Here is an 11,355-nt window from a genome sequence, read left to right on the forward strand (position 1 = left end):
CAGTGAAAGGCTGATAAACGGTTACAGTAAAATATAAAGGAAAAAGGAATGAATAAACAGTTAGCTAACAGTCATGGTTAAGATGGTCAAACTGCTAAAAGTGAAAGAAATAGAAAGAAATAAACATTTAAAATGTATATTTTTGGGTAAAGTAAAGGTCAAAAGGGTTGTAATAGATATAAAGAATCAAAAACCTGCCAAAAGTAGAGGAGAAAGTGTTTCAAGAGTTAGCCTAAAGTAATGGATACACCATATAAATAGCTTAAAGCAAGAAATAACTGAAAAACTTTAAGAGGTATAGATAAACAATCTAGGTTCTAAATTTACCAACAGTAACCAAACTGATGGTTGAACTGAGTATTGTCACAATATCCACATTTATAGACTAGTGTTAAATGATATCCAGTTTAACATCAGTGTGAACGTACATCTTTACAGCAGGGTGGTGTTGAAGGGAAACCTTTAGGTCAGCAAACACAAAAGTCTATAGAGGACGTCAGGCTGTTATCTCCTGCAAGATACGCATTCGTATTTAAAAACTTGAACACAGATCGTATATAAATAAGACGTAGGCCTCTTTGTTTGCTGCCTTTTTCCTGACAGTTTTAAGTAAAAGATGTTTCTGTGCCTAACATGTCATCTGCTGGGTTTATACTTAAAAGGGCTTCAAATTTGCACAAACATTTCAAACAATTGCTCGTTAGCAAATATTCACCACACACCTGAACACAACGACGCCAGTCCTTCCCCGAATAAAAGGCTCTGCTGTAGTCGGCAAAAATAAACTGACAACTTGATCACATTTAAATGTTCCTACAAACTTTTCTTTCCCCAAAACACCAAAGAGAAAAACCTCACCATTTGAATTTACAGACAGGAAGTGATGTCAGTGGTGCGTTCGCTGTCACTGGGAAAGTTCACAGAGCTCTGTGTGAACACTTAAACACCGACTCTCTGAATGGTTGGGGTGGTTGTTTGTCACAGAATTTTACAGATTATGATGTATGTGCTTTTCATGCATTGGAGACAAAGAAAGGAAAAGACACAGCTGTACCGTATGCAACATGACATACACTCATTTACTTTCAAAGATCAAGGTTTTTCACAGTACATCATATGACACAAAAGCATGTCCAGTATTTTACATATTGCTTTTGCTATAGCTTCTACCTACACTGCTATCTTATCACTGCTCCAGTTTTATTCAGCATACTCCTTCATCCAATATCCTCCATCAGGATAAAACTACCGGTGCTCTGTTGTGTTCAATGACTGCTATTGTGATCAAGGTGCATAAATATGACAATTGTGGTATCAGTCTTTTTATGGTATAGTGTTGTAAAGCTGCTGCCCCATTATGTACTCTATGAATGCAAGGAGAATTCTACAGTTATTGAAGAGAATCGATGAACAATACTGGCTAATATCTGGTTAAAGCCGGAATGCAGCTGAGAGGTAGATTAAGATTTTACTCAGCACTGATCTTAACCAGATGGAAGTCGAGTTCGTACCCACTGGTAAAAAGACTTGTCACACATGTGGGAATGACTTTTGCAGAGTGTCATAATAAACTACTACTTATACATTGGTTCAAACTCTTCAAAGATAGTTCAAGGTATGACAGATTTAAAGGTGCATGGAGCAAATTGTAGCCACTAGATGGCAGAAATACTTATGAAGGGAGCCCATTAGCTGTGTTTCCATACACCTGTTGAGCAAATGGACTCTTGAAATCTCACAAAAAAAAAGAAAAATAAGTTGTTTCTATTGCCCTCTTTGAAGCAAATAGATTGGGTGGAGCAGAGTAGTCAGAAGGTGGTGGTATAGGCTACGTTAGGCATGGCCATAATGAACACAGGAAAGGAAGCCAGAAACAAATCCAACAACAATAAATCTCAAAGAAGAAGAGCAAGTCTTTGGGTATCTATGAAGGAAACTGTTTTTGTGAGATTGGGGTCGGATTTGTCCAACTTTTCCTAATGTGATAGAAACACGGCTGAGGTCATTTCAAGTTGCGTTCAGAAGCTTACAAACTTTTTCGACACAGTGCATCGCAACCATCCCAATGGAGTTGTGTTTGTGGACACTTCATCAAAGTAATTTATCGGTTTTGGTCTCCATGAGAAGAATGTATGGGTATTTTTAGGAACTTTATATTTTACTACTTTGTTTATCTACATTAAAAGGCGCATATTTTCAGCAAAATAACTTGATTTAGTGCTGCCTTCATGCTTTTCACTGTCATGGGGCATCGAGAAGGAAAGCAGATGTGGAAAAAAGGAAAAGGAAAAGCAGGATTCATCAGCAGTTGCCATGTTTGTGCACTTGATCCACTGACTACCAAAGAAAGAAAGAAAGAAATCCAGGCAAGACCAACTAAGCCTACACAGTTATCTTTTACTCTCATCACATCTGATACCAAAACATAATGGGTGTCTACAAGTAGTGAAGCCTACAAGAGGAAGCAGGTACCTGAGATAAAGACAAATATGATGTTCATTAAAATAAAACAAAACAAAATAAAAGCATCATAATGTCCGTACATGTGAATATTCTGAATATATTGCTGTTAAAATGGTTGCAATATGTTTGTTATTCTGTTTGTTAAGTGATCTCACCAGGACTATCTGATCAAAAATGACCAAAAAAGTAAAATAATAAAAAAAACAGATCAATGGGATAAAAGCAAACAGATCACACGATATGAAATAAATAACTTTGTAATCCATCTAACAATTCTGTACTTAGGAATTTGTACACGAGCTTAAGGTAAGGATCGAGTAAGGTTCAACATTTCTCTTCTTGAACAACAAAAGCCTGCATAACAAATAAACCTTTATCACCACGTCCTATAGTCCAAGTGGATACATTTAAAGTTAACAGTCTTCCACTAGCTGAGCAAACAGATATTGTGTTGATTTGCAGATAAAGAGCAGTTACAAGGCCTCTGAAACAGCACTGAAGGTTTACAGCATGTCGGCATGTTAACATTATTACATGAACTCAGTGAACGTTTGCCCACCCAGCGTCGACACTCAAAACGTCTGCGTGCCAAAGCTGGCCGGCGAGACACATTGGCAGCAGGACCGACTCTTCCACACTATAGCCAGGTCTCCGGACACATCCAGGGTTAAAGTGGAACTGAAATGAAAATTAATCTAAGAAACTAGCATACTGTAGATATCTATTGTGTTTGTAGGGAAGTGGTCTAAATTCTAACAAACAGGTGAAATTTTGATTATTTTTCTCGCGTGCACTGAAAATAGTTCATTATATCACTAATGCTAAAGGAGTCACAGGCAGTTAAGCTGGTGGCTGACACTGTTAGCCATGGCTTAGTTCCATCTGAGGGTGAGCTCTCCATATGTTACTCTGTGGCTGCATGTTAAGGCAGCTTTCCACGGCAGGAACTCGAGGGCGAATGTTTACAGGAATGGCCCCGTAACCAGACCTTCCAGCCTTTCTGTTTCCACTGTGGCGGAGGACCCAACAGCTTTAACTGTGACCTTAATGCTAACAACGAAGGTTTTGTTGTGTTAGCTTATAAGGCCTATTTTACTTTGAAGATGGCGATGTTGGAGAGAACATTGGTTCTCAATGAGGACATCAACAGGGAAGAAAAAATGGTTGTTGTCCTTTCTGAATAAAAGCAATCAGTGTTTATTTTCTCTGAATTTAACCAATCAGCATTGAGACCTGCACAGCAGTTTTGTACCTTCCCTTTGGTGGGTCCCTTGTAAAACCCTCCTACAGAGGGGGTTCTTGCAGTCGAAGCAGGCACAAAGGTTCAGCCCTAACAAGCCCTAAAATGGCCCACGAGTTGCTGCAGTGGAAAACAGCCTTTAATTTCTCCACGCTGTGATACGAGTCAGGGACTAACATATGGAAGTTTACTGACCAACCACTGCTGTGAGGTTTGACAATCTGGGAAACCTAATCTGGACACATGAAAGATAGACAGCTAGGTCCACTCAGTAGGTGGTCAAATAATGGGAAGTGCTAAATTTAACAAGCTAGGCTTAATAGCTTTATCTTCACAAATATAAGACTCGTCATCTTTTACAATTTGTGGGGCGTTAAGACTTAAATCTTGATTATAGTCCCTTGCAGAAGTGCACATGGACATCTGTGGACACCACGGATGTGTAGCTGTTGTTGTTATACTACTGATCCCGATGGTAGGAGGACTTCCACACAGCAGGACTTGTTCAGAGAGCAGGGAAATCTCCTGTATGAACGTTTGTAAGCTACAGATCTATGTAGTGCTTCAATAAGCACAGCAACGAACACTGGCCATCAAATGTCAGTCAACCGCTGCCACAGGAACCAGCCACTGAGGAGATCAGACAGTGCTTCACAAAATGTCATAACTTTATGTACATTAGCTACAGTACCATTATAACTTATATGTCCTTGCAAAAAGTTGACTAGAATTCAAATTTCAGTTGACTTTAACATGCAAAGCTAATTTAATCAGTATGTTGTTGTACGTCGTTAACACCTATACAGCGATAGTTAGACTAGATAGTATGTTAGCTAACCACCAAGCTGGAAATTATCTAAACAAATAAATCAGGCAGATGTGTCGGTGATAAGATGACTGGTGTGCGGTCACAAACAGATTGCCCAGTTGTGTTAAGAGCTGAGGAGTCACATGTTTGATATGAGATGAAGGTCTTCTCCCAGATTCAGTACTTACCTGCTCAAACATCAGAGCGTACAGTCTGCTGTTTCATAATGAAGGATGGCTGATGGGAGTTTTCATTGATAAACACTGTGAGATCATTTTCAGCTCACTCCCATTCACAGTTTGCAAAAGAGTTGGTGCAGCGTAACAATGACCAGCAGCTGTGTCTTCAGTGGCATTACGATTTGAGTAAAGTCTGAAAATGGTTCAAAGTGATTCCTGAATTTTAAAGAGAAAAGATTACAGAAAATGTGAAATGTAGTAAGTGCTACGAGTTCTGTAAACAAAAAATACATGAAGAGCAGAAGCACAAAAAGCAGGAAAGCTCTGACAGCCCCAATGCTGAGCCACAACATCCATCAATCCGTTCACGTGGGTAAGTGCTTATTATTGAACCTGTCCATCAGTTCCAGTCTCTTCCAGGTTCCTGCAGGATTCACTTGTTCAGCCTAATATGGTAATTATTGCTTCTCTACGCTATGAAGCTAGTGCGCCTCACTAAATTATTTATTTTTACCAAAAAGTAAAAATGACAACACTTCATCAGGTGAACAGTCAGTGCGAGGAGGAACAACACACACACACCCATTCGCTCAGCGTGGACGTCAACCACGCTGAGACCAGTGAATTCAAACGATACGTTCAAAGGTGAGCTGTGACGTTCTAATCACAGCTCGACTGTGTCATACACACCAGGACACAAAGACACAGGCAAAGACATACACGGACCAAGTCACCCGAGCCACAGTCCTGAGGCCCGGCTGAGGCACCCCCACATGTGTGTGCGTTTCATGTCACACCGCTGTGTGTCTCGAATTCTCGTTTTCATTCCTGGGCGAAGACGGAGCCTTCCTGCTGAACTGGCTGAAGCTGGCGGCCCGGCACCTCGCCCTCGTCCCTCCTCCTGCCTCTCCGGCCGTCGGGCATGGGGGTAGAGTACTGTAGCGGCCTGGGATGGGGATGGTCTGGCCTGGATGGAGCATGTGGCTGCTTGGTTGGAGGTTGGTGTCCTTGGCGAAGAGGCTCTGGATGAGCTGGAATTTGTCCTTCTCTTCCTGTAAAAAGACGTCGACCAGAAGCTTCTTCTCCCGTTTGAGCTGCTCCACGATAGTTTTGGGAATGTCGGGGATCACCCAGGCGACCACGAGGCTGAGGAACATCACCAGGTTCTGGAGGAGGGAGAGGAGAAAACGACGTGAGAGGAAGAATGATGGATGGACATGGAGACAAATGAGAAGAGGTGGGACAGAAAAGTGACAGGTGCTGTACTCTGTATGAACCATCATAACGTCAGAAACATACACTGATCAAAACATAAAAATGCTGACAGGCGACGTGAATAACACTGCTCATCATGTGACAATACAATGTTCTGCTGGGAAACCTTGGCTCCTGGCATTCATGTGGATGTGACTTTGGGAGACCAAGCAAAAGCCTCCATGGCCATGATACTCCCCAACACCAGCAACCTCCCCAGCAGGACAATGTACCCCACCACACTACAGAAACTGCCCAGGAACTGCTTGAGGAACACAACAAACAGCTCAAGGTGTTGCCCGGTCCGTCCCCAAACTCCCCAAATCAAATACAATGAAGCATTGCGTGATGTGATCCATAGAGGCCCCGCAACCCCAAGACCCAAAGGATCTGCTGCAAATTGGTATCATTAACGATAAGTCTGCCAAGTACCCATGTGCAGACAGACCCAAGATTATGGTGACAATGAAGAAAACTTTAAAACACCATAAAGTTACAAAGAGTGTCTGATTTTCCAGCAGGTATCAGAGATAATGGTATTCTCAGAAAGCACAAGTCAGACTGATTTAAAAATGCATGTATAATGCCTGCATATTCAGATATGTGTTCAGAAATATGGTAGTTGGGCTTTAAAGTACCCTAATTGCCTCCATAGACTGCGTGTTATCAAATCAGTGGACAAGGCTACGATAACTAATTTTACAACACCAGCGTACACCTGTCTCATTAAGCTCACTCAGCTTGAGACAAGCTGCATATTTCCTGAGTGTGTCCATGATTCATCAGCACTAATGAAGGAAACTTCTCCAGCAGCTTCATGTTGAAGGACATTTGGTTGACATATGTTAGTTTGGACCAAAGCATCTGGTGGTGGTCCTGATCATAACGAGCATCCAGCGTGATTCATCAAGTTTGGAATGACTGACCACACACATGCTCACTTCATCCTTCTTTTTATTACACACATCAGTTCCATGCGACTGCGCAACAGATACGAAATGTACGATACACAACAAAGCCCCATAAACACAGGATGTGTGAATTACCTTAACTCTCTGACCCACAAGCAGTTTCTGTGTGGGGTTTTTGTTTTGCTCCTGTCACATTTTTACGTACTATGGACTCATTTGTCACTGCAATATAAAGTCATGCACCTCTATGGAAACAGCACCATCATGGCTAGAAGGACAGAAAACTGAAAAATGTCTTTTGTGCAGTATGACGATTCTAATGGCACAAATTATAAAAAAGACAAAAAATAAAAGTCGGATTTCTTCCATTATTTTAATTTCCCAGGCTTTACTGTTACTGGGAGAAAAAAAGACCACTCCACACATTCTAGATACTTAATTATAAGCATTACAAACTATTTTTCACACTACGCTGCACATCAAACCTAAAAAGATATTTCACCAAGCTGACTGTATCTTCAATTTACTGAACCTTTGTTCTCCATATACGATTGTTGAGTCATGATGCATTTATGTGATTGATCGATTTTGTTACTTTCCTCTTAATCTAATGCGATTCCATCCTCTCTGCTCTGTGTAAACACATCCTGCAGTTCAGCCAAAAAGTTTCACAACTTTTGTCATGTGACTGTTTTGTCTCAGTTCAGTGAATCATGGTTTCTCTGTTGTGCTGTAGAGCACCAAATGCTTTTTGTTTTTTTTTACCACATCTCTTGCAGATGCTTTCTGTTTTTAACTGAGACTGAATAAAGTGCATTTGATGAAATATTAAAGGTTTAAGCATTGATTTAGTTATTTAAAAAAAAAAACATTCAAATGATACATTCGAGGACCTTCAGAAAGTTAAAAATGTGATTTTTTGTTTTTCTTTCAGTTTTTACAATTTCTTGCTCTATTAAATGGAGTAATTTCAGTAATTTTATAAAAGATAACATGCCTTTCAAACTTACCAGCTGCTTTTGGGGTTGAGGGAGGTAATCTTATAAACAAAATCCAATAAACTCCTACCTGGAACAGTATGACGAAAGCCAGTCTTGCAGCCAGGACACACCAGTACTGTTTGGAGAACTGGTACGCATCTGGAGACCAGGGAGGCTCCCTGTAGTCTTTATACCTAGAACCAAACAGACAAGCATACTGAGTGACAGCTAAAAATGGAGCTAGTCAAATAGAATTAGTTTCACTGTTTTAGATGGAAAAATAAATGTGAACGAGCTTTGGAATCAAGTAATCACTTAACACTGAAACAAACCAGAACCACCAACAGAAACTCAACCAATGGACAATCTGAGGAAGACACCACCCACAGTGTTTGACTGACAGGTTATCGCTGGGAAAAGCAGCACAGAGATCCAGACACGCTATCCTCCTGCAGTATCATGTTCATCCTGATGCATCTTTACCTGTCTGAGATGTGGCGTCATTAAAACATACAGCTCCTCCACGCAGCCCGGGACTCGGCCCAAAGTGCAATAAACTTTATTAGGATTCCTTTCCTTTGTTTTCTTTGTAGTAAACACTTTTTATTGTGCTGGCAAAACAAACACGAGAAAACTAGAACCACATGCTGACGGGCTCCGAATGAGGACAAACCGAGGAAAGAGGAGAATACGAGAGCAGGAAAGAAGACATGAAAAAAAAAAAGACAGAGAAGTTGTATATTGTTTAGGACTAACCTGTCTGATAAAATAAGGGCACAATTTTTATATTTTTTGCCACCAGGTGGGTTGACACTGTAGTTTCATCCAACACACACACACACACATATAGATAGAGTCGTGTTTCCATTGCCTCGAAAAGGTATTACATTGACTCACATTTATACAACTAGCTCTACCTTTAGGTATAACGTCTATGTTTAGGAGCTTCAGGAAAAAAAGCAACTGGACTTCTCTTTTAGGTTCTTGAAGATGTTTCTTCCAGGTGCTTTTTACTAAAACTCCTAGAAGTACCATGACTTAGACAAGAAACTACACACACATGAATACTACTTGCATCACCCTAACCTTAATCCATGTCATCCTCCTGATATGTAATCATTTACATTATGGGACTTGTTTTTTGTCCTCAGAATGGAGGCATATTCCCACAATGTGACTGTAAAAAGATTTACATCCCCACATCATTGGTAATATATTAAATTACAAGCACACACACAGACAGCATGAAACAAAGTCAGAGACATGTGATGCTCAAATTCCAGTCGAGGATTAAGGGAGTGAAGGACCTAACACATGTAAACAAAAACATACTTTTATAGGAAGTACGCCATTTCTGCCACGCATTGAATGCAGCTTTCTGCTTATTTCTTTGTTATAGTAACTCACAACTACAACCTCCAAGCAGTTACCTCCATGCGTAAAATAAAATGCTAAAATTAAAAAGATGAAACCCTCCATATCAGAGACACTAAACCTTCAGTTAATTGTTACCTGATGGCTTTTTTTTCATAAACAATGTTATGAATTGTTGATTCTGATGCATGTGTCAGTGTACTGGTGAATGTACAGACTGCAGCTTTGTTGCTGGTGTTACATTCGCAGCATGTAAGAGACCATATAAAAATAAAAACGAGTTGCAGTAACGTAACCTGTGGGCTGTTGGACAGTTCAGGTGCTAGAGCTGCAGCTGTTCTGTTTGAGATTCAGCTGCATTAAGAAAACAAAAAGTTAATCCATCTAAAACCTGTAAAATCTGGAGGAGAAAAGCCAAACTAAATAAAAACATGAATCACCGCGTGTTTCGCCTGCACATACATAAACTGATGGTTTAGATGAGACAACGTATTGTGTACTTTTGTGTTCAGTATTTACTGGGACAAAGCCAAGTGGATGGAAAAGTTTGACCAAGCTGCTTCCTGTTGGATGCAGTCACTCCCAGATAATATACAGAGGTTCTCGCCCTCTTTATGTTCCACTTTGGGGTTCGCAGTCAGCAAGTCACATATGGAGAATCAAAAGAACACAGCAGGATTCAGTCAAAATCAACTCGTACGGGAAGCAGCAAGCTGAGCTGATGTCAGAACGGGGTGAGTCTCTATCAAAGGAATCATCAACAACCAGCTGCCATGCACTAACTGGAGGCTAAAAAACAACAACTCAGACAATCATGGGAGCTGGGACATGAGGGTATTTAAAGTCATCAGATAATATGTTTGCATTCACAATACCAATTAAATGCACTTGGTGGCCTGATGTCAATACATGTAGACGACAGATTGTTCCGGTGATAAAGCCAGTTCATCAGAGCAGACACCCAACACTTAACAACTGCATGAGAAAAAAGTTTTCTAGGTAAACCAAGTTCTGTTCCCAGTCAATCCATGAAAAGGACTTTACACTTTACACATTTGTAGCTGTGAGGGACCCATAGGTTCAGCAGCAGGTTACAGATCTGACCATCTACCAACCCTCTACACATATAAAGGCAATGATTCAGCCGTGATTGGGGTCCGCAGACACGTCTGGCTTCATGTTACAGTATTTATAAGTTCTGTTTTCACAACAGCTATTGTAAAAGAGGCTGCCCTTCCCTGTGGGATGCAAAGCACAACGTACAGCATTCCTTTCATGGTCAGAACTGGGAGACAGTCCTTCTCATTGTTTATCTTGAGAACATCTCTGGGCGAAAATGCATCCTGCCTCTGACTGTACAGAAAAGATTTAAATTTAGAAACAAAGCTCTGCATTATGTGGAGTCTTAGCTATGGACAGAGCAGTCGCTCAGCCAGTATTAGAGCAAATGATCTAGGGCCTGAAGACAGATGGCAGACAGAGACAATCAGGTAGAATTATCACATATATGGTGACGTTATCTAAACACGTGCTTCAACAAATGACATAATAAAGTGCAAACATGAGCACAACTACAGCTACTGTCAATCTATTGCATATCAATAGCAAGCTGCTGTGTCAAGGAAGAAACTTAACCAACATACAGTACAAGAATAATCTGTTGAATAGTGCAGCTACATTAAAAATGACAAAACAACAACTATATTCTGCATGGACTATTTTACTGTAAATAAGGAGGAATTTAATATCGAAAGGGAAAATAGTGAAAAGCTGTTGCTTCTCCAAGACTGTTTTTTTCCCCCCCAAATGCTAATATCATCCATCCGCTGCTCCACCCACAAGTAAATTCGAAACCTCTGGAAAACACTAAGATATGATAATATGGCCAGTATTATCATTTAAGGCCAAGAGTGAGGCAAAAGCATGGCTGGTACCAGTGCTTTTATGATTGTAGCATCAAGGTTCTGAATTAAAACAAGAAATCCATCCTGTGCCGTGACAGAGAAGAGAAGTTCTCCCTGTAGTGTTTCAGCACCGGGAAAGCAGCAATGTGAGGCAATGTCCGTCCATCCATTATCTATACACCACTTAATCCTCACTAGGGTCGCGGGGGGCTGGAGTCTATCCCAGCTGACTCAGGGTGAAG

The 11,355-nt window shown here is 40.7% G+C and overlaps 1 protein-coding gene across 1 annotated transcript in view; it reads right to left on the reverse strand.

Annotated features, from left to right (window-relative positions):
- Positions 1 to 5,481: 5,481 nt before the first annotated feature.
- The window catches only part of LOC103361018 (anoctamin-2), a gene marked incomplete at its 5' end in the record, with an annotated part of 33,840 nt that continues 27,966 nt past the window's right edge, over positions 5,482 to 11,355 (reverse strand). Inside the window, 2 exons of the mRNA XM_008286996.1 lie at positions 5,482 to 5,856; positions 7,924 to 8,029. Coding sequence (XP_008285218.1) covers positions 5,482 to 5,856; positions 7,924 to 8,029 — 481 coding nt within the window. The remainder of the gene's footprint in view (positions 5,857 to 7,923; positions 8,030 to 11,355) is intronic.

Source organism: Stegastes partitus, unplaced genomic scaffold, assembly GCF_000690725.1.
Source record: "Stegastes partitus isolate 25-593 unplaced genomic scaffold, Stegastes_partitus-1.0.2 Scaffold481, whole genome shotgun sequence".
NCBI classification, from domain to species: Eukaryota; Metazoa; Chordata; class Actinopteri; family Pomacentridae; genus Stegastes; species Stegastes partitus.